The sequence below is a fragment of the Trachurus japonicus genome, chromosome 24 (genome assembly GCF_045865225.1).
Source record: "Trachurus japonicus isolate A0001 chromosome 24, Traja_1.0".
NCBI classification, from domain to species: domain Eukaryota; kingdom Metazoa; phylum Chordata; class Actinopteri; order Carangiformes; family Carangidae; genus Trachurus; species Trachurus japonicus.
Genome location: NC_140930.1, coordinates 5161547 through 5185617, shown reverse-complemented (window position 1 = coordinate 5185617; position 24071 = coordinate 5161547). Strand labels below are relative to the sequence as shown.

General features: G+C 42.2%; 1 protein-coding gene across 2 annotated transcripts; it reads left to right on the top strand.

The window, feature by feature from the left end:
- The first annotated feature begins 1568 nt into the window (after positions 1-1568).
- LOC146961207 (NACHT, LRR and PYD domains-containing protein 3-like) lies at positions 1569-23795 on the top strand. 2 transcript variants are annotated; one of them, XM_085770959.1, is made up of 15 exons: positions 1569-1712; positions 2311-2600; positions 3113-3223; positions 3300-3413; positions 4497-4607; positions 4827-4937; positions 5439-5517; positions 5690-5918; positions 6072-7875; positions 7977-8150; positions 8536-8709; positions 20780-20953; positions 21944-22117; positions 22250-22296; positions 23226-23795. In XM_085770959.1, the coding sequence occupies exons 2-15, from the start codon at positions 2488-2490 to the stop codon at positions 23747-23749; spliced, it is 3939 nt and encodes a 1312-aa protein (XP_085627085.1). In that variant the 5' UTR covers positions 1569-1712; positions 2311-2487; the 3' UTR covers positions 23750-23795. The 2 variants fall into 2 exon arrangements, with proteins under 2 accessions (XP_085627085.1, XP_085627086.1); XM_085770960.1 differs by lacking the exons at positions 20780-20953; positions 21944-22117; positions 22250-22296; positions 23226-23795 and adding exons at positions 8849-8895; positions 10633-11159 and having other exon boundaries at positions 2475-2600.
- The last annotated feature ends 276 nt before the right edge of the window (positions 23796-24071 follow it).

Below are 24071 nucleotides of genomic sequence, written 5' to 3'. Positions count from 1 at the left end.
ACATGTTTAAATTTGTTGTGAGATTAAACAGACAACAAAAACTGCAGGTTTCTTTCACCCAGGAATCGAACACTGCTCCTCCGTGTCATATTCTGCTGTTTCATTGACCCGTCCATCCTGTCATAATTACTACGGCCACTAGATGTCGCCAAATCCACTGTTTTCAATCTGATGTTAAATCTGAAAAGAAAAATATCTGAATCATTACTCATTGGTATTTCATTCTTTTCTTACTTTGTTTTATTATTAATAATAGTGTTTAACCCTACTTCCAGAGAATAAGAAATCTGAGACAGTGGAAACTGAAATGAAAGGATGTAACTTCTCATGCTTGGACCAACATTGATGTAAATCTGGACTTAAAGGGATAGTTCAACATTTTGGCAAATTGGCCCATTGCCATAATCGCTATAGTCATAGCAGTAGGTTCATTACCTTTAATTGTAGGTGTAAGCTATTTTCAGTGCGGCGGAGCGCAGCAGCTGGCTGCTCAGAGCTACGCTATGGAGGCTAAGGGAATTTCTTGGTTTCCCTCATTAAACTCATCAAATTCAACATCCCAAAACTCCACAGCGCTTTTGTAGACAAGTTGTGACCTGCACAACCACCACGCTATGAGATAATGACGGAACGATACGAAACGGAGCCGTTTTCGAGGTAAATACAGGGTAAATACGGAGACTGCTTGCTGAAAAACTGTCCCTGAACGCAACCCGCATCAGCGGTTTTGTATGAATTTACCTCGAAAACGGCTCCGTTTCGTATCGTTCCGTCATTATCTCATAGCGTGGTGGTTGTGCAGCTCACAACTTGTCTACGAAAGCGCTGTGGAGTTTTGGGATTTTGTATTTGATGAGTTTAATGAGGGAAACCAAGAAATTCCCTTAGCCTCCATAGCGTAGCTCTGAGCAGCCAGCTGCTGCGCTCCGCTGTACTAAAAATAGCTTACACCTACAATTAAAGGTAACGAACCTACTGCTATGACTATAGCAATTAAGGCAATGGGCCAATTTGCCAAAATGTTGAACTATCCCTTTAATGTAAAAGTAAAAAGTGTTATGTTTTTGTACAGTGAATAAAAGACAAATAAAGGTCTGTTTAAAAACTGAAAACTCTCCTTATACCTTCTCAAATTCAAATAACTTAAATTATTAATATTGACAGATGAATAGATATAGCCTAATTTATTTATCTATTCATCTGTCAGTGTTAATAATTGAAGATTATCTGTTATTGCATATTTATATGATATAAATATGCAATTCCAGCTAATTACAGTATTGACCATCATATACGTATAGACAAGACATAAAATATTTATATTCAGTTCAGCTCATGACCACATGGAGGAAATAAGTTGTGGATCATGTTTGGAAGGAATGAGTCTGATAGATAAAAATGGGCAGCTGAGATACTTTTATAGATTTATAGATTAAATCACTCACAACACGTCAACACTTTTCTCCACAGTTGGACCACTTTCTTAGGATCAGTGAGATGGAGACACACCCAATAAGTAGTGTTTACTATCTTCAGAGAAAACTTTCACATCCTTAATATCTGTCACAGTGTAGGAGGAAGTGAGATTCTGTGCCAGCTTCTCTTACTCTTACGACAAAGTGAACACAGTCTTTTCTTACTTTGTGTCTCTCTCTGTCTTGATTTCACCTTCTCCTGTTCTGCTGTGGATGTTTTCTCCACGTGAAGCTTCAGTAAGTGACAGTTTTCAGTGTGTTGGGTCATTTAAATACAACATTACATCATGTTTTATATTTGGCTGTTTGTATCTTTTCTATGTAAAATCTTCAATCTGAGAGTAAGTTTCTTTGTTGGATGACTGTAATTAATGTTTGACTCTGAAATGTGGCAGTGAAGAATCTAAAGTAGAGATGGGAACGTTTACTTAGAACCAGAGCTGCTGCTGTCATGTTGTGTTTGTTAACCTAAAATGAACATAAAAGATATTTTCAAACACTGCTGCTGGATTGTATCAATGTGGCACTCTGTCATTTATTTTGTGATGAAGGCGTTTGCTGGCCTCTGATTGGCTGAGCTCAGTGTAATTCGGTGTTCTTCATTCAACATGGCTACTTGGACTGAAAACTAAAAACATCTGAATCTCTGAAATTACAAAACTGAACAGAACAGAACACCGGACTGAAGTGACAGTGATGTCCTGTCCTGAAGCTCAGTTGGTTTCAGCAGTGAAACAGAAACATGATTATAAGGTCTGATTTCAGATCAGAATCAAACTATCAGACGCTGGAACAGAGCATCTGGGTCCTGACTAGATTTTTGTGCTCATGTTAGCTTTTCCTCCCAGAGTTGAGCTGAGAGATGTCAGAGGGATCAAACAAGAAGTGAGAGAGGTTTTCATGTGACAGGAAAGTCTGAAAATAATTTATTTCCTCACTATATATTATTCCTCAATTTATTTCCTCATCCACACGTCTGATCACATGTTTTCTCTGCAGCTGAAGCAACAACATGTCTGTGGAGGAAGGTGGAGGCTCAGGTATGAGTGAGGACAGAGAGGAGGGAGCCCCTCCCTCTAAAACCACTCTGTGGGGGGAACATGAGAGCCAGACCAAAGCTCAGAGGTAAGATGAGGATCTCTAACTGTCCATGACTCTTCTCTATGTCAGAGCTTAGCACGCACGTCACTGCATCATCATTATTCACACTCAGTATCACAACAACTAGGCCTACTTAATAACAGTTAAGAGCTGTCAACTGATCAACAGAATGAACTGATCAAAATTAAATATTGTTTCAGGTAAGGTTAAATCTGCTTTTTACAATCATCTGTTTATTCATATTAGCATGCAGCAACAGAGTGTGTCTGCAGAGAGTAACTGGTCTATGGATCGACCTATTGACGTCAAGGCTGGGCAACCTGTTGATGAAAGGTAAGAACTTAAAATCGGCCTGTTATTATTTGGCTCTCATCTCAGAAACTTCTGTTAACTGCTGTGGATACAACTTACATCAAGTTAATCACACTATCATTTAGTCGACTGAGTAGAAAATCTTCTATGAACTAGTAGATTATTCGCAGTCTGCATCTGTGTGATTTACAATATATAATTTCAAACTTGTTTATTCATATCAGGATGCAGCAGCAGAGACCAGACTCTCCTGAACCCAGCTGTGTGTCTGCAGAGAGTAACTGGTCTATGGATCGACCTATTGACATCAAGGCTGGGCAACCTGCCGATGAAAGGTAAGAACTTAAAATCGGCCTGTTATTATTTGGCTCTGTGTGATTTTATAATTTCAAACTTGTTTGTTTATATCAGCAGGAGCGAGCAACAGAGAGCAGATTCTTCTGAACCCAGCTGTGTGTCTGCAGAGAGTAACTGGTCTATGGATCGACCTATTGACTGTAAAAGTGTACAACCTGATGATGGAAGGTAAAACTGAACTTCATTATCAGACTCTCCTTAGAAGAAGAAATCAAATATTGGCCAAAAGAATAATAGTCTGCCTTTCTTCCCATGCTCTCTACGTTTCTGTCTCTCCTCATCTGGCTGCATGAATGATGAGGCATTGATACAGAGGCAAAGATGGATGTGTAGGTTTTCATTCATCCAGGTCATGGTTGTTGTTAAAGGACAATTCCAGGCGAATTCAACTCAGGGGTGTATTTTCATATCATTTTAGGTCTAAAAGAATGAATCTCTTTACTTGCTTCAAGTAAAAAAAACTTCTCGGCGCATCTTTGAGTAGCCATCTGACGCTGTATGTGGAAAAAAATGTACACTTCAACCAAGTAAAGAGTTGATATTCCTGTGTTTATGACACAAGCGGTAGCTCCGACTGCGCCTGAATACACCAGCACTGCAACTTCGGGCTCGCGCGTGACTCCGGGAGACTTTGAATTAGATCGACTATTACAAACATGTCGGCTTGCCTGAAGTAAATAAACTTCTCGGTGCATGTTTGAGTAGCCATCTGATGCTGTCTGTGGAAAAAAAATGCGGCTTTGAGGGCTGTAAACAGCCTAAACAGCGGAACTTACATCCACTCCCATTCATTGCTGCCGTGGCGATGCGGGGACAGACGCAACTACCGCAAAACAGGAGCGATTAAACTGAAAATCTTCAGATTCATTCTTTTAGACCTAAAATGATATGAAAATACACCCCTGAGTTGAATTCGCCTGGAATTGTCCTTTAAGTGCTAGACTTTTTTTTTTTTCGTTTTTGCCTGCGAGTGTTACTGGGTTTGAAACATACAGTGAAGTGAAACTCTACCCAACACAAGTACTTTTGTGAACACACCCACAGAGGTTGAATACCTGGGTCCTACTCCACTGTTTGTCAGACTGGTGAGGACTAGTCAGACCGATGCGCTGCAAGCTGACGAAGCCCTTGGATAAGGGCAAAACGTATTCCTAGACAAATACAAGTCCAGTTGCCTTCAATTCTATTTGTTGCCCAGAGACATGACAGTGAAGGTCCAAACTGATAATTTTTCAACTGTTTGTTTGTCAGGATGCAGCAGCTGAGACCACAATCTCCAGATCCCACCTATGCATCTGTGAGGAGTGACCGGTCTATCAGTCGTTTTATTAAGTTTAAAGGTGGACAGACTACTGATGGCGGGTAAGACTTGAAAATTAAACTTTGTTATTATCTGACTCTTCTGAACTTGGGAAGTGAGAAACATAGTAGAGGAAATCTCTTGGCACACTATGTGTCTCTTCCCCACGTCTTCATTTGATGAGGATACACCTGACATCAATTCAATCATCATCTCCTGAGTGGAAAATCTGGTGTATATAAACCAGTAGAATATTTCCAGTCTGTATCTGTGTGATTTAGGACACAGCAACAGAAACCAGACTCTCCTGATCCCACCTGTGTGTCCATGAAGAGTGAGCAGTCAATGGGTTGTCCTGTCTTCTTTAAAGGTGGACAACCTGTTGATGGGAGGTAAGAACTACAAACTGACCTTTGTTAATGTTGGACTATTTAAAGAGGATGTGTCTTCATGAGGCTCAACGACCTGCTCAGGTAACTGGAGATGCACAGGTAGCTATCTCTGTTGACCCCACAGTTGTTGGTTATACCTTGTAAAAAGTCAACAGGGCATTGAGATTTAAACCTGAAAGGTAATCCTATTCACACCAGTGAGGTGAGCATTGTACTCGTTAACTAGAAAATTTCCTCTGGGAAATTTTGATAGGACCACGGGGAGCTACGGCCGGTTTTGCCATCTCTGTCAACATGGGAATCAAACCCACGACCAATCAAATAGACACATGATCATCTTTCTATAAGCACTGATATGGAGGAGCTGCAATCACATTAGGTTACCTGTGTGTATCTGTGTGTGTATCTCTAACTTTTATCACATGAAGTACTTCATACACCTGTGTGTGTATGAAGTACTTCAAATCCAGTGACTCCGTAAAGTTGATGTTTTCTCCACAGAGTTCAGCAGAAGATCTCAGAAGTCCACAGTGATCAGTCTGAACAGCAGCATCAACCAGACCTGGACTCCATATTTGTGGTCTGTATCTACAATGACACTGTTACTGGTGAACTATGTCAACTACAGATTAAATGTTAAACTTCCATTTGGGTCCTAACAGTCTCCATTTTTTAGAACAGCAGACGTTCAGGCTGACACATGAATCACTTCAGTTGTCTTCAGGTTAAATGAAATGTTCAATCTGTTCCAGCTGCTGGAGTTAAACATAGTCACTTTTATGAAGAAAGAGCTGAAGATAGTCCAGAGGCTCCTGAGACCAGATTACCCAGAATGCTTAGATACTCAGGGGGATGATGAGGGGATGGTGGATGGTGAGGATGAAGAGCAGAGGAGGAGCAGCAGAGAGGCATTTCTGAAGATCACATTGAACTTCCTCAAGCTGATGAAGCAGGAGGAGCTGGCTGACTGTCTGCAGAGCAGTAAGAGGATTTCTCTAAAGATTAAATATAATGGGGAAAATTAGACATTTCCAAATACATTTCCAAGAAAAAATAGGGGAAAATATTTATAGAGCAATTAAATGTTTCAAATAAGCACTTTATGGTTAATATATTTGTTGTTTGTTCATGTAGAAAGTCATGCTACCAATTGCCAAAGAAAACTCAAGTCTCACCAACGGAAAAAGTGCCAGTGTGTGTTTGAGGGGATCTCGAAAGCAGGAAACCCAACTCTTCTGAACCAGATCTACACAGAGCTCTACATCACAGAGGGAGGGACTGGAGAGGTCAATGATGAACATGAGGTCAGACAGATTGAAACAGCATCCAGGAGACCAGACAGACCAGAAACAACCATCAGACAAGAAGACATCTTTAAAGCCTCACCTGGAAGAGATGAACCAATCAGAACAGTGATGACAAAGGGAGTGGCTGGCATTGGGAAAACAGTCTTAACACAGAAGTTCACCCTGGACTGGGCTGAAGACAAAGCCAACCAGGACATATACTTTACATTTCCATTCACTTTCAGAGAGCTGAATGTGCTGAAAGAGAAAAAGTTCAGCTTGGTGGAACTTGTTCATCACTTCTTCTCTGAAACCAAAGAAGCAGGAATCTGCAGCTTTAATCAGTTCCAGGTCGTCTTCATCTTTGACGGTCTGGACGAGTGTCGACTTCCTCTGGACTTCCACAACACTGAGATCCTGACTGATGTGACAGAGTCCACCTCAGTGAACGTGCTGCTGACCAACCTCATCAGGAGGAAACTGCTTCCCTCTGCTCGCCTCTGGATAACCACACGACCTGCAGCAGCCAATCAGATTCCTCCTGAGTGTGTTGACATGATGACAGAGGTCAGAGGGTTCACTGACCCACAGAAGGAGGAGTACTTCAGGAAGAGGTTCAGAGATGAGGAGCAGGCCAGAAAGATCATCTCCCACATCAAGACCTCACGAAGCCTCCACATCATGTGCCACATCCCAGTCTTCTGCTGGATCACTGCTACAGTTCTGGAAGAGGTGTTGAAGACCAGAGAGGGAGGAGAGCTGCCCAAGACCCTGACTGAGATGTTCATCCACTTCCTGGTGGTTCAGACCAAACTGAAGAAGATCAAGTATGATGGAGGAACTGAGACCGATCCACACTGGAGTCCAGACAGCAGGAAGATGATTGAGACTCTGGGAAAACTGGCTTTTGAGCAGCTTAAGAAAGGAAACCTGATCTTCTATGAATCAGACCTGACAGAGTGTGGCATCGATATCAGAGCAGCCTCAGTGTACTCAGGAGTGTTCACACAGATCTTTAGAGAGGAGAGCGGCCTGTACCAGGACAAGGTGTTCTGCTTCATTCATCTGAGTGTTCAGGAGTTTCTGGCTGCTCTTCATGTTCATCTGACCTTCATCAACTCTGGAGTCAATCTGCTGTCAGAAGAACAATCAGCCTCCCTGTGGTCAAGACTGTTCAAAGATAAACCTGAACGAAAACATTTCTACCAGAATGCTGTGGACAAGGCCTTACAGAGTCCAAATGGACACCTGGACTTGTTCCTCCGCTTCCTTCTGGGTCTTTCACTGGAGACCAATCAGACTCTTCTACGAGGTCTAATGTCACAGACAGGAAGTAGCTCACAGACCAATCAGGAAACAGTCCAGTACATCAAGAAGAAGATCAATGAGAATCTGTCTCTAGAGAAAAGCATCAATCTGTTCCACTGTCTGAATGAACTGAATGATCGTTCTCTAGTGGAGGAGATCCAACAGTCCCTGAGATCAGGACTTCTCTCCACAGATGAACTGTCTTCTGCTCAGTGGTCAGCTCTGGTCTTCATCTTACTGTCATCAGAAAACGATCTGGACGTGTTTGACCTGAAGAAATACTCTGCTTCAGAAGAGGCTCTTCTGAGGCTGCTGCCAGTGGTCAATGTCTCCAACAAAGCTCTGTATGTGCACATTTATACATCTGGATTCACTGTGTTGTTTTTGTCTGTCAAAACAAAAACAAATTTTTATAACTTGTTATTTTTGTTTTGTTTACTTTCAGACTGAGTGGCTGTAACCTCTCAAAGATAAGTTGTGAAGCTCTGTCCTCAGTCCTCAGCTCCTTGTCCTCTAGTCTGAGACAGCTGGACCTGAGTAACAACAACCTGCAGGATTCAGGAGTGAAGCAGTTGTCTGTTGGACTGGCGAGTCCACACTGTAAACTGGAAACTCTCAAGTATGGTGATTTTTGTCAAGGCTTTGATTCATTTAACTCATCAATACTTGTTGTACCTGCTGATATCTTTTAATGTCTTATATATACGTCTATATTGTTGATCATTTTTATAGTTGTAAGTAGAAGCACTTTTACATTAGTAAAATATTGTGTTGGTGAAGTCCTGACACCAGACCTGATGTATGGTGAATAATCACAGACCACAGTCAGACTCACTCTCAGGTTCTCTCAACAACATAGATTAACTGTACCTGCAGGATATGACTGGACACACACACACACAATAAACTAATGATTGTGAAGAATACTAGATAAAGATGATACATAAAGTACACTTTAAGAGCTTCATTAGTGTCACATACATACTGTGTGTGTGTGTGTTCAGTCTTTCAGGTTGTCAGGTCTCAGAAGAAGGCTGTTCTTCTCTGGCCTCAGCGCTGAGCTCCAATCCCTCCCACCTGAGAGAGCTGGACCTGAGCTACAATCATCCAGGAGACTCAGGAGTGAAGCTGTTGTCTGCTGGACTGAAGGATCCAAACTGGAGACTGGACACTCTGAGGTATGGACAGATGGACAGACAACAGCAGTACTCACGCTGTGTCTTTGTCTTTCTGATTAACCGAGGAACTCTGCTTCTTGTTTTATGGTGAATGAGTGAAGGTGAATTAAGTTGATCCTGATTTTGTTTCCTCCTCCAGGGTGGACTATTGTGGACCTCAGAGACTGACACCGGGTCTAAGGAAGTGTGAGTGTGTTTTAAGTTTTATTCAGGAGAGCAGGAGTGCACATGTTAGACTAGATTTTTTACATTTTCCAGACGTACAAAGTCTTATTCTCCCGAGTTTCATTCAGTCCCTCCTTGAACCGCCCCCTTATCATGGTGGAGGGGTGTGAGCACCCAAATGATTCTAGGAGCCATTTTGTCGGGGCTTAATGTCCCTGGTAGAGAGAAAGTATTCAGAGGTCAAAAAACATGAGAGGTTTGAACCCCGCCCAGGCAGTAAGAGTCATGTGCACTTGCCATTCGGCCAAAGAGATATCCCTGTGACCAAGTAGCCAGGGTCCATGATCAATTGGAGGCATAGTGACAGCATGACTAGTGACATGACTCTTACCCGGGAGACTAGGGTTCAAACCCCGCCCGGGCCCTCCTTCGTCCTGCCACATTCTGGCGTTGTTGGCAGGATTCATGTAGCACTAATGGTGGGTCCATGGATTCCTGATGGGTGGCAGCCTGCGTGGAGCAGGAGGACGTGCTTGTGAAAAGAGGGGGAGAGATGTGACAGTTGACGGGTCCTGTCACTATGCCTCCAATTGATTGTGTGCCCTGGCTATTTGGCCACAGGGATAGCCCTTTGGGCGAATGGCAAGCGCACATGACTGTTATCCGAGAGACTAGGGTTCAAACCCTGCCCAGGCCCTCCTTTGTCCTGCCACACATCCATCACTCAGGCCAAAGTCACTGAGGTGGTTTGGAAGCTCCTCAGTGGCTAGGCACTGGGGGTGGATGAGATCAACCCTAAGTACAAAGTCTCTGGATGTTGTGGAGCTATATTGGCTAGCACGACTTTGCAACATCATTTGGCAGTTGGGGACAGTGCCCCTGGACTGGCAGACGAGAGTGGTGACCCCTTTATTTCTGAAGGGGGACCATAGGGTGTCCATATGTCTATCATCTACTAGGGGATCACACTAGTCCAGGGTACAGGAGAGGAAAATCTGACTAATAGGTGAAACTCAGATCTAGAAGAAACAATGCAGTTTTCATCCTGGTTGTAGAACACTGGACCAGCTGCACAGGATGCTTAAGGGTTCATGGGAGTTCACCCAACCAGTCCACATGTGTTTTGTGGACTTGGAGAAGGCATTCGACCGTGTCTCTCATGGCATTCTATGGGAGGCGAATGCCGGACCTGGGTGACACATCTTTTGTGTGACGTTTTCTAGATCCAGCTACAGATGATGAAGTGGATACAGACTGAAAATAGACAGAGCCTCTAGTCATTCTCAGCATTGATCTTTCAGTCCCCAATTAAAGGCATATTGATTAGCTTCATGATTGGATAATCACATCCAGACTGTTGTGAAACTTGTTTGTAGGAGACAACAGGGATTCTTGAGATTTGATGTCAAAGATATGAACTTTGTGCTGCAGTGGAAGACGATGACCCAGTTTCATTAGTGACACTTTATTCACTCCATGTGTTTATTGGTGTGGATCTTCATTAACCTCATCCTCAGGTCTACACCAGAAGACGTCTTGACGCTCATGTTCAGTAACTGTTGATGTTGTATACCAGTATATGTTGTGTAACTGGATTGTTGGATTTTAATCGAAATGTAGTCAAACATTATTCACAGTAGGCTATACAAGAATATAAAATGTAAGTTGAATGTTTCACTTCATTAATTGTCAGTGAAGTTGTTGATAAATGAACAGATGATAAACTGCAGCTGTGTTGTGTCTTGTTCTCTCCATCAGACGCCTGTGAACTGGAACTGGACATGAACACAGTGAATAAACAGCTCAAACTGTCTGACAACAACAGGAAGGTGACATATGTAAAAAAGGATCAGTCATATCCTGATCATCCAGACAGATTTGACTTCTGGTCTCAGCTGCTGTGTAGAAATGGTCTGACTGGTCACTGTTACTGGGAGGTCGACTGGGGAGGAGAGGTCAATATATCAGTGAGTTACAGAGGAATCAGAAGGAAAGGAGACAGTAAAGACTGTGTGTTTGGTGGAAATAATCAGTCCTGGAGTCTGAGCTGCTCTGATGGTTGTTACTTTGTCTGGCACAACAACAGAAAAACAGCCATCTCCTCCTATGTCTCTGACAGAGTAGCAGTGTATGTGGACTGTCCTGCTGGCACTCTGTCCTTCTACAGTGTCTCCTCTGACAGACTGATCCACCTCCACACCTTCAACACCACATTCACTGAACCTCTGTATCCTGGGTTCTGGATCAGTCCTGGTTCCTCAGTGTCTCTGTGTCCTCTGTAGGTCTCACTGAGTTTTTGTACAATGTATAAAACACAAATAAAGGTCTGTTTGAAATGGAAAACTGTCTCTCTCTCCCTGCTTTTCAAATTCAAATAATCTTATCTTACTGACAGATGATTAGTGATAAATACACAAAGTTTCCACTCACAAGCCACAGAAGTTGGATTTAACAAAGCCAGAGGAATTTCTAGAAATGGCCATTAATAATGATATAGATATTTATGTACTGTAGCTGGTTTTCATCCTGGGTGTTGTGTGGCGCTGCAGCTAGTATGAGCTGATTCTTGTACAACACCGCCACCTGGTGGTGAAACTGCAGCACAGCATCAACTCTCAGAGGTACGGAGGAGAGACAGGGGATTTTAAACAGAGGCAGAATTCCAGCTTCAGCTTCTTGATTTCAAAACTTGGTAAAACATTATAAATTCATGTTGTCTCACAGCAGCAGACACTGACATTATCATGAGGACGACTATTCCAGAGACAGTGGACACAACCACTGTTCTCTCAGTCTCATTAGTCTCCACACTTTGTCCTTCCCCTGTCTCTCCACCTGGTGGTGCTGTTCACTTACACTCCAGTCACATTGCAGAATGTTTTTTTTTATGTGTTATATTGATATTTTTGATTTGATTGCAGAACAGTCACCAGGCAGATCTGAGAGGGGGGCCAAGATAAAGAGAGTTGTTCACTTGACTAAGGTTTCTAAAATAGTCACATTTAACACTTAAGTCTTGTCCTTATCAAATGTCAAAGTTTCTTTATTGTCATAAAGAAACAATGAAAATATATCACTCATCATAACCATTATTGTGTCTCTTTAATCAGAAAGTTTGTGTTCTGTGTCCATTAGAGATTTTGTGAGATGTATGTGTCCAGGAACTTGAAAGTTGAGACTCTCTCTACTCTTTCCCCACTTGTCTCCAGGAGAAGGTGCTCATCTTTTTTTTCCTCCTAAAATCAATAATCAGCTTTTTTGTCTTCTTGGTGTTTGGGCCAAGTTGTTGACTCTGCACCAGTCTGTCAGCCTCCGAACCTCCTCGCTGTACGCTGTCTCATGATCTCCCCCTGTGATCAGTCACAGTATTGCATCATCTGCAAATTTGATTATGATATTGGAATTATGGGATAATGTGCAATGGTCAGTATACAGGGAATAAAGACAATGCGGAACTGCAGTCCACAAATAACAGCCATGCATAAGTTCCATGCTTTTCAAGGTGGGTCAGTACACGGACACTGACATGTTTTGTATCGTGGCTCGTGACAACATCCATACAGCTTCTTATATAGAAGAGCACTGTTGAGGTGTAAATATTGATGTCCTTCTCTCTGAATGAGGTCCAATAGGTGCAGTTAACAGTCCTGGAGCTGCTCTGAGGCTCCATCGGGCCACACCTGTACAACTCTGATGTGTTGATCAGTGGTCTGTATGCTGGAGTTAAAAACAGACAGGTGTGGTCTGAGTGGCCTAGATGGGGGAGTGATGATGCCTTAAATATCCATGTCTAATGTTGCTGTAAACATGGTCAAGCGTATTGTTTCCTTTTGTCCGGCACTGTAGCTACATGTTGATGGAATTTAGGCAGGAATACCCCTCTATAATAACCATACCGTCTGTAGGGTTGGCACCTTAAATAGTGGTAGCCTATGTCAGAGTGGTGAGATGTCAGACTCGGAATGACAGCATGTAACCGTTGACGTTAGCCATTTCTCTGTGATGACCATAATGCAGCAGTCCGGTAATGTGTCCTTTATTACTGAGCTAGTTCAGATTTTCTCATTATTTCAGTCTTAAAGCTATTAAAGTGATAACTTAAAGTCAGTAAAACCACTACAGAAGAGCTTTTCACTATAAGTCAGTGGTTCATCAGTTGCTCATATCTCTGCTCTCATAGGCTACTGACTGACACCAGCCACCTGAGACACTGTAGGTGGATATAAGTAGCAGTAACCTACCAAACCATCCAACTACTTTAATAATGTGTCTGGAATGTAGGGACGGATGCTAATGGTAACAATTTTCTATTATAAAGTTAAAGTTTAACTCACTGGGCTGTTTTATGATCATTGTAAAATCTTTGGTGACAGAATAACATCAGGACAGAATAAAGTCCAACTAGAGATAGATATCTTTCTATTTCATGAACTCTACAGTTAGGGTGTGATCACAGGTATATATTATATAGGAGTGGCAATAAATCAGTTTGTCCATGGAAAAAAACAGTTCACTGCTGCAATCTTCTTTTCTTAACTAAGTGCAACACAGACTGCTGAACTTTATGTTAACAGATTAATTTATTGTGGAAACGTTGATAACAGTGAGGGGTTGTATAAAACCGACAAATGAGAAATAACACATAAGAATATGCAATAAAAGCAGGCAGTTGAAAAAAAAAATATCAAAAAATATAAAAACTCAGAACACAACAAAGAGACAGTTGTACAATGTACAAATTCAGCAGTATTTATTCTGAGTTTTTTGTAAGCTACTATCACACTTTAATTGGTGAACTCTGAATTTACAGCCCAAGGGAAGGACTCAGGCTGTTTTTGTAGTCCAGTATGGATCTAGTCTTTCAGAGAACCTGCTGATTAAAACTGTCACTCAGGTGGTCAGTGGGACTCATGCCATCTTTGCAGCATACGATGAAGGTGTCAAACATGTTGTACTCAACATTCGTTTTTTCAGCTCTTGTAATCTATCCCTCATTAGACTTTATTCACTGTGACTCTTTTATGACTTAACTGCAGATGTGACCAGGTTTATCAGTTATAATTTAATATGTGTCCTCTGAACAAATGCCCACAGACATCAGCACTGACAAGGGAGAACAAACAGCTTCTTTTCTTCCAATGTTTCTTCTACACATGAAGGTGTAAAGTGTCTGGAAGTTGACCTGAGGTGAGTCCAGCAGGTGAGAATCCTACCTGAGAAATATGTAAATGTCTGAACAGGATAACTCGTAGTCACATTGTATCACTGTTTAAAAAATGAAAGTTTTTATTAATGATGATTGGCTGGTTTATAATTTATATTTGTTTCTGTTTGCTGTTTACAGTTAAAAATATTCAAAATATTTTTTTTTTATAAGAGGGATGATTTGACAATGAGTATTTGTGATGCAGAAGAAATAGCACTTTGAGTTTAATCTCAGATCTCATGATCATGAGAAATGTCTGAAATAGTCTGAGAGCTTGACTAAACTCAACTGTTATCTCTTTCTCCAATCTCATTGGACTTTGTACACTGTGATTTTTTTTTTTATGACTTGTGACCAGGCAGGTTTCAGTCAGTTGCACTTTAATATGTGTCCTCTGATCAAATGCACACAGACATCAGAACTGATGAGGGAGAACAAACAGCTTCTTTTCTTCCAAATGTTTCCTCTACACAAGAAGGTGTAAAGTGTCTGGAAGTTGATCTGAGGTGAGTTCACCTGGTGAGAATCCTACCTGAGGAATCTGTAACTGTCTGAACAGGATGAGGTCACATTGTGATGTATCAGTGTTTAAAAAATAGAAATGTTTCTTGACGATGATTGGCTGGTTTATAATTTCTATTTGTTTCTGTTCAATGTTTACAGTTAAAAATATTCCAAAAACTTTTTTTTTTTTAAATAAGAGGGATGCTTTGAGTATTTGCGATGCAGAACAAACAGCACTTGGAGCTGGAGTTTCATGAGAACTGTCTGGACTAGTCTGAGAGCTTGCTGCTTGACTCAGCTTGTGGTGCAATTTATTCACTGGTGATTTTCACAGTCCACTGGTTGTAAACAGGCTGGCAGCAGGTCAAAATGGCCGCCCAGTAATAATACCTGACCTGCTTGATTATTTTGATGAATGTTGTAGTGACTATCTCATGTTTCTAATAACTCTTAACTCTATTACTTGTATTTATAACCACTTCTGACAAATGTTCAATCAAATATGTAAATGGTGCTTACAACTGTACATAAAACCTATTCAATCAGTGTCAGTGTTGGCTGCATTTTCAGGTTGTGTTTCTATTAGTTTTCAAATCAGTTTCTTAAACTGTCTACTGCACTGAGGTATTTTCTGTTCTAAACTTAAGGGAATTTTATGTGAAGCTACATTGCATTAAAGAAATATTTGGAGGGCACAATCCCAGATCTATGTGTGCCAAATAACTTTTGGACGTTTTACAAAAAAAAAAAGTATGGATTAAAATAATTACTTTGTGTAGGTTTTGAGTTTCATCAATAAGACTTGGAAATTAATTCAGCTTCATCTAAGTTTTCTCTTTTGAGTGCATTTTGAGAGAATTCAATGTTCAGGTTGCACCATCTAGTGGAAAGAGAGTAGAACCAAACCGTCTGGTCTGGGATTCCCCGGCACAGAGTTGTTGAGTAACATTAGATTAGGATTTAGATCCCCGTCCCAGGGAGAGGGCAGAGTTCAACCTGGACAGGTCACCAGTCTACTGCAGGACTGACTTGTGTTTCCAGTAAAGTGAATCCTGTTGTAATGAAGCCTTTTGTTGTGTTTGTGGGTAGGTGGGGGCTCTGCTATGGATCAGAGTGAGGACAGAGAGGAGGGAGCCCCTCCCTCTAAAACCACTCTGTGGGGGGAACATGAGAGCCAGACCAAAGCTCAGAGGTGAGATGAGGATCTCTAACTGTCCATGACTCTTCTCCATGTCAGAGCTCAGCACTCACACAGTACCATCATTATTCACACACTTGTTGTTTTGTTTGTTCTTTATTTGTTCCTATTTTTCTCAGGGAGTTCAACTAACCTGATCATCTTTATTTATAAAGCATGTTTCATACAGATGTGCGGCATCTGTATATTGGGCAACAGCAGAGAAAAGCAACTTATTTTGATTTGATCTGTGATTATCAGGTTCAGCATGTCTCCTTGTTGATTATGTTTTGTTGTCAACTCTCTGTTTCTACCAGCAACCAGCAGCAGAGAGAAGACTCTCCTGTCCCCAGCTGTGTGTCCATGAAGAGTGACCGGTCTATGGATCATCCCATTTTCTTTAAGGATGGACAACAGTCTTCTGTCCCTAGCTGTGTGTCCATGAAGAGTGACCGGTCTATGGATCATCCCATTTTCTTTAAGGATGGACAACAGTCTTCTGTCCCTAGCTGTGAGTCCATGAAGAGTGACCGGCTTGATGATGTCAGAGAAAGAAGGTAAAACCTTGTAATTCTCCTGTTCTCCATGTTTACTAAGAATATGTGTCTCTCTTGGTCTATGACAATGTGAGGGAGCGTTTGGGTTTGCTTCAGGGTGCCAGTCAGGTCTCTCTCCTGACACATAAGATACAGTATTTGTTATTTGATATTTTAAGAACTCAAAGCAATTTTAAACCCCACAAATAGCAAAACCCCACAGAAGCAATGCACATCACAGTGTACAGCTCATCAATCAACCAGAAAAAACAGCACTCAGTCAACAAAAACACTCAATGTTCAATGCAATGTCAGCAATTCAATAACCAAAGTCAATGCAAAATCAGTTCGTTAGTAATCAGCATTCATTCAGTTTATTTTGAAGAGGGAAAAGAAAAGGAAAAAAAAAACCTCTTCAGGAACAACCTGGGTACCTCGGTACCTGGGAGATCAGTCAGTCAATCTGTAATGGGGGGCGGGGCGTGGGGGGTATACCCCAGGAGGAGATGCGGGGCGAGACAGCAGATGAAGATGATGCGGGTGTTGATGGTGGAGGAGGGATCGGTTCGGGTTGCTATAGCCAGATTTACGGCTAACTGTTACTACTGAGTGTAGGAGCTCTGACGCAACTGACAGCATCCGAATCTCTGTGGCAACAACCTGCAAAGCAGCAGAGGCGGAGATTCAAAACCTGGTGCCATTAATGTCAGGGCGAATTGGCGCCACACAGCGCACCGAGAGCATTAGTACCTACCTAGCTGCAGCCACCCACTACAAAAACGCCCCCCGAAGCCGCTCGTAAACACGCCCCGGCCAAACCCCGCCCCCACCCGTTATGGTTAGGGTTAGCGTTATGTTGGCATGTTTTGAAGCGTGGTTTGCAGTGTCTGTGGCTTGGCCGTGACTGCAGCTAGACCCTTCTCACCGAGGGGGTGGATAGGAGGGCATGGACTCCATCCTATGTCATTCATATGTTATATGTTATTCATGTTATTCATAAGACAACACCTGTGATTGTATTATTTCATGTTCTGAACGTTCATCTGTTCTCCACAGAGTTCTCCAGGAGACCTCAGAGGTTCTCAGTGATCAGTCCACCAAGCAGCATCACACAGACCTGGACTCTGTATTTAAGGTGTGTAAATGTTCATCCACCAACAGAACTGATGACTGCAGCAGCCACAGAGAAATGTGACTAACAGTGTCATGCTGTTGTCATTAGACCAGCAGGTCTGTAGTCTGACACAGACATGGACTGAGACAGAATTAAAAAGGCTGGAGGAGGCAGAGAGTGAGGATGTAGTGAACTAAAACATATCAGATGGTCATTAAGCAGGAATCACCAGGGCCTGTATGTTGACAAGTTTTACTAAACATTTCTGCTCAGTCTCTCCCTCACTCATGCTGCTCTAGATTCTTCAAAGAGGTTGTTATCTTTTACTAACCAGAGGATTTCAGCTGTTTTCTTCCCTCTCTGACCTCCATTGACTCAATGTAGTTAATCAGTTAACTAGTTCAGGAACTTCATGACTATAGGATTACAACAACAGACACAGAACAACTTATTTGGTTTAAAGTGAAAACACAAGTCAAAGTAGGACACAGTGAAAATAAAATGTCTTCCTCCATTATTGTTCATCTCATCTCACATCTTGTCTGGGAGAAACCTTAACTTTGGCATTTAAAGTGTTTTTGAGCAGCTCATCAGTTTGTGGAAACTCAGTTACTGTTCGATCCTGATGATGAGTCATAAAAATAAAATCAAGAGTGAAAGGCCAGATAATAATTTCAAACACAGAGGGTGGTGCAGCTTCACAACCTGCATGATTAGAAAGAAGGCCAAATTTGGCTGAATTAGTTTAGGGTTAATGTGATCAACACCTCTGTCTTATCAGAATCAATACATCAAAAACTGAATTTATATCTATATAGATTGTCCCTAGATTGTCCCATCACATCTGACGTCAGATCAAAGGCGGTTGAGATGGAAACTTCTTTGTTCTTTTTTGTTTTTTGCTGGACACACCCTGTCAGCGTGGCGCACCTGCGCTGCACCTGGACTGCGCCTGGCCTATGAAACTAGAGCCCTCTCTGTTTTGGAGAGATTTGGTGGCAGATGCTTCATCAGCAGTCCTGGTGACTGATGATCTGATTGGATCATATATGAGTTTTTACTGAAAATTAAGTTTACACAGTGTGTTATTTTGTTACAGCTGCTGGAGGAGAACATGAAGAACGAGCTGAAGAGAGTCCAAAGAGTTCTGAGTCCAGATTACCCAGAATTCATCAGGACTCAGGAGAGAGAAGAGGAGTTCAACAGTGAGGATGAAGAGCAGAGAAACATTAGAGAGGCATTTGTGAAGATCACGGTGAACTTACTAAGGAGAATGAGGCAGGAGGAGCTGGCTGACTGTCTGCAGAAGAGTAAGAGGATTTCTCCAAAGATTAAAAAATAAATAAATTCAAATCTAACTTGAAGAAATTCCTTTGGGATGCTTTTTGTATGAAAATTACTCTAAAAATAAATGATGATGAAGTTTGATTGATTCATTGGTTTCATGTTTTTCTCTGTTTAGGAAGCTGTGTTGCAATTTGTCAACGTAAAGTCAAATCCAACCTGAAAAAGAAGTTCCAGTGTGTGTTTGAGGGGATCTCTAAAGCGGGAAACCCAACTCTTCTGAATCAGGTCTACACAGAGCTCTACATCACTGAGGGAGGGACTGGAGAGGTCAATGATGAACATGAGGTCAGACAGATTGAAACAGCATCCAGGAGACGAGACAGACCAGAAACAACCATCAGACAAGAAGACATCTTTAAAGCCTCACCTGGAAGAGATGAACCAATCAGAACAGTGATGACAACGGGAGTGGCTGGCATTGGGAAAACAGTCTTAACACAGAAGTTCACTCTGGACTGGGCTGAAGACAAAGCCAACCAGGACATACACTTCACATTTCCATTTACTTTCAGAGAGCTGAATGTGCTGAAAGAGAAAAAGTTCAGCTTGGTGGAACTTGTTCATCACTTCTTCTCTGAAACCAAAGAAGCAGGAATCTGCAGCTTTGATCAGTTCCAGGTCGTCTTCATCTTTGACGGTCTGGACGAGTGTCGACTTCCTCTGGACTTCCACAACACTGAGATCCTGACTGATGTGACAGAGTCCACCTCAGTCAACGTGCTGCTGACCAACCTCATCAGGGGGAACCTGCTTCCCTCTGCTCGCCTCTGGATAACCACAAGACCTGCAGCAGCCAATCAGATCCCTCCTCAGTGTGTTGACATGGTGACAGAGGTCAGAGGGTTCACTGACCAACAGAAGGAGGAGTACTTCAGGAAGAGGTTCAGAGATGAGGAGCAGTCCAGAGAGATCATCTCCCACATCAAGACATCACAAAGCCTCTACATCATGTGCCACATCCCAGTCTTCTGCTGGATCACTGCTACAGTTCTGGAGGAGCTGTTGAAGACCAGAAGGAGAGGAGAGCTGCCCAAGACCCTGACTGAGATGTACATCCACTTCCTGGTGGTTCAGTCCAAACTGAAGAAGATCAAGTATGATGGAGGAACTGAGACCGATCCACACTGGAGTCCAGACAGCAGGAAGATGATTGAGTCTCTGGGAAAACTGGCTTTTGAGCAGCTGCAGAGAGGAAACCTGATCTTCTATGAGTCAGACCTGACAGAGTGTGGCATCGATATCAGAGCAGCCTCAGTGTACTCAGGAGTGTTCACACAGATCTTTAGAGAGGAGAGCGGCCTGTACCAGGACAAGGTGTTCTGCTTCGTCCATCTGACTGTTCAGGAGTTTCTGGCTGCTCTTCATGTTCATCTGACCTTCATCAACTCTGGAGTCAATCTGATGTCAGAGAAACAATCAGCTTCCCTGTGGGCAAGACTGTTCAAAGACGAACCTGAGCCAACAGTCTTCTACCAGAGAGCTGTGAACAAGGCTTTACAGAGTCCAAATGGACACCTGGACTTGTTCCTCCGCTTCCTTCTGGGTCTTTCACTGGAGACCAATCAAACTCTTCTACGAGGTCTGATGTCACAGACAGGAAGTAGCCCACAGACCAATCAGAAAACAGTCCAGTACGTCAAGGGAAAGATCAATGAGAATCTGTCTCCAGAGAAAAGCATCAATCTGTTCCACTGTCTGAATGAACTGAATGATTGTTATCTAGTCGAGGAGATCCAACAGTCCCTGAGATCAGGACGTCTCTCCACAGATAAACTGTCTCCTGCTCAATGGTCAGCTCTGGTCTTCATCTTACTGTCATCAGAAATAGATCTGAACGTGTTTGACCTGAAAAAATACTCTGGTTCAGAGGAGGCTCTTCTGAGGCTGCTGCCAGTGGTCAAATCCTCCAACAAAGCTCTGTATGTGCACATACATAATAATCTTGTTTAACCGAGTTGTTGTCAAAAAACAAACAAAAAAAACATTTTTGTTTTTTTTGTGCCTTTGTTGTTCACTTTCAGACTGAGTGACTGTAACCTCTCAGAGAGAAGTTGTGAAGCTCTGTCCTCAGTCCTCAGCTCCCAGTCCTCTAGTCTGAGAGAACTGGACCTGAGTAACAACAACCTGCAGGATTCAGGAGTTCAGCTGATTTCTGCTGGACTGAAGAGTCCACACTGTAAACTGGAAACTCTCAGGTAGGGTCATTGAGACTTAAAGGGATAGTTCACCCCAAATTGAAATTTCACTCATTATCTACTCACCCTCATGTCGACTAAGGGCTGGAAGAAGTTTCAGAGTCCTCCGTGGCTTCTCTGAGTTAAAGGGGGTCTCGGCGTAGCAGTGCATGTCCATATAACGGTTGCAAATGGATACCAACTGTCTTCGTAACAAAAAGACACACCAAAAAACATCCAAATACCTCCATGCTGCTCGTATGTAATGTCCGTCTTGTATTGAAGCCCCAAAATGCGAAATTGTCCCGAAAAAAATTAATACGTCTATATTTCAAGCTTGTAGCGGAAGCTTCTCGAAGCTCCTCTTCCCGGTTCGTCAAATTTGGACGAACCAGGGTCTGTCCTCTTCCCAGTTCGTCCAAATTTGACGAACTGGGAAGAGGAGCTTTGAGAAGCTTCCGCTACAAAACAAGCTTGAAATATAGACTTATTTAATTTTTTTCGGGACAATTTCGCATTTCGGGGCTTCAATACAAGACGGACATTACATATGAGCAGCATGGAGGTATTTGGATGTTTTCTATTGTGTCTTTTTGTTACGAAGACAGTTGGTATCCATTTGCAACCGTTATATGGACATGCACTGCTACGCTGAGACCCCCTGTAACTCAGAGAAGCCATGGATAACTCTGAAACTTCTCCCAGTCCTTAGTCGACATGAGGGTGAGTAGATAATGAGTGAAATTTCAATTTGGGATGAACTATCCCTTTAACAACAGCACTTACAGTAACAACTAAGACAATAAATGAAATCTTTACAAAGTAACATAAGGTATGGCAAATTCAGTCACAATATACTTGCATTCAGAGGTCTCTGAACTGTGTGTGTGTGTATGTGTGTGTGTGTGTGTGTGTGTGTGTGTGTGTGTGTGTGTGTGTGTGTGTGTGTGTGTGTGTGTGTGTGTGTGTGTGTGTGTGTGTGTGTGTGTGTGTGTGTGTGTGTGTGTGTAGTCTGTCAGGTTGTCTGGTCACAGAGGAAGGCTGTTCTTCTTTGGCCTCAGCTCTGAGCTCCAACCCCTCCCATCTCAGTGAGCTGGACCTGAGCTACAATCATCCAGGAGACTCAGGTGTGAATCTGCTGTATGCTGGATTGGAGGATCCACACTGGAGACTGGACACTCTCAGGTATGGAAAGATGGACAGACAACAGCAGCTCTCACACTGTGTCTCTGTCTCTCTGACAAACTGAGAAACTCTGCTTCATGTTTCATGGTGGAAGGTGGATGAAGTTGATCTTGATTTTGTTTCCTCCTCCAGGATGGACCATTGTGGACCTCACAGACTGAGACCTGGTCTGAGGAAATGTGAGTGTGTTTTAAGTTTGATTCATGAGAACACAGCTGCACGTGTTACACTAGAGTCAGTGTGGTTGGAAAGATGTTAGAATTCAATCCATTTAAAAATCCGTTAACAACAAACTGATCACATTGATCCAATGAAACTAAACAATACATGTTATTAACAGTGGAGCCAACAGAACCCCTCAACACAATAGGATATAATTAATGTTACAAAGATGTTGAAAAGATGATTAAAGTGATCTGAGGTGGATTTACCTTCCAGTTCCTCCCTGAATGTCAGACCTCTGTACAAATACCAGACACAGTCAGTGTTTAACACAAGAACTGGTGTTTGTAGTGTGTGGATGTTTTCTAGATCCAGCTGCAGGTGATAAGGTGGAAAGAGAATAAAAACAGGCAGTTGTTTTTTCAGGCTCAACATTGATCTTTCAATCACCAATCAAAGGCATATTAGTGAATTTCATGATTGGATAATCACATCCAGACTTTTGTTAAACTTATTTGTAGTAGACGACAGTTTGAGATTTGATGTCAAAGGTGTGAACTTCATGCTGAGTGTGAGCTCTTTGATGGAGGTGATGGCAGTTTTAGAAAGCAGATGGTTCAAAGCTTCTTTGTGCTGCAGTGGATGATGATGATCCAGTTTCATTAGTGACACTTTATTCACTCCATGTGTTTATTGGTGTGGATCCACACCAGAAGAAAAGCACAACATTGTTGACATCTTGACTCTCATGTTCAGTAACTGTTGATGTTGTTAGAACTGGATTGTTGGTTTTTATTTAGCCTAATTGTTGTAAAACATTATTCACATTATAAAATAATATAAAATATAAGTTTGAATGTTTCATTTACATTAATTGTCAGTGAAGTTGTTGATAAATGAACAGATGATAAACTGCAGCTGTGTTGTGTCTTGTTCTCTCCATCAGACGCCTGTGAACTGGAACTGGACATGAACACAGTGAATAAACACCTCAAACTGTCTGACAACAACAGGAAGGTGACGAGTGTGGATGAGGACCAGTCATATCCTGATCATCCAGACAGATTTGACCACTGGCCTCAGCTGCTATGTAGAAATGGTCTGACTGGTCGCTGTTACTGGGAGGTCGAGTGGAGAGGACCAGTTTATATATCAGTGAGTTACAGAGGAATCAGAAGGAAAGGAAACAGTGATGACTGTTTGTTTGGAAGAGGTGATCAGTCCTGGAGTCTGAGCTGCTCTGATGGTTGTTACTTTGTCAGGCACAACAACAGACAAACACCCATCCCCTCCTGTGTCTCTAACAGAGTAGCAGTGTATGTGGACTATCCTGCTGGCACTCTGTCCTTCTACAGTGTCTCCTCTGACAGACTGATCCACCTCCACACCTTCAACACCACATTCACTGAACCTCTGCATCCTGGGTTTTGGATCTATCCTGGTTCCTCAGTGTCTCTGTGTCATCTGTAGGTCTCACTGTCTCTCCTGGGGACAGATTTGTCACTGAACATGAATTTGTCTCATACAATCACTAGGTGTACTTTATAGTTTTTACATTAGATTCGACAGATGGGACAAATAAACTTCATTGTTGTTTAAAGGACTGATGACTGGGTGTTAGAGGAGTTGAAAGTACAAACTAAGAAAAAAGACTAATGTTCACCAATGAGCAGTGACATACTGATTGTAAATTGCTTTAAAATCATAACTGTAGACATGTTTTCCTGGGAGGTAATCGATAGTTTGGGAGGCTGCAGGTAAATAAACTGGAAGATTCTAAAACCAGTTCCTT

Excerpts from the sequence above, each read along its gene's own strand:
- LOC146961207 (XM_085770959.1), top strand. The coding sequence starts at position 2,488 with ATGTCTGTGGAGGAAGGTGGAGGCTCAGGTATGAGTGAGGACAGAGAG. Across the intron at positions 7,876-7,976 it reads AATGTCTCCAACAAAGCTCT|ACTGAGTGGCTGTAACCTCT; the intron begins GTATGTGCACAT and ends GTTTACTTTCAG. Across the intron at positions 20,954-21,943 it reads TGTAAACTGGAAACTCTCAG|TCTGTCAGGTTGTCTGGTCA; the intron begins GTAGGGTCATTG and ends GTGTGTGTGTAG.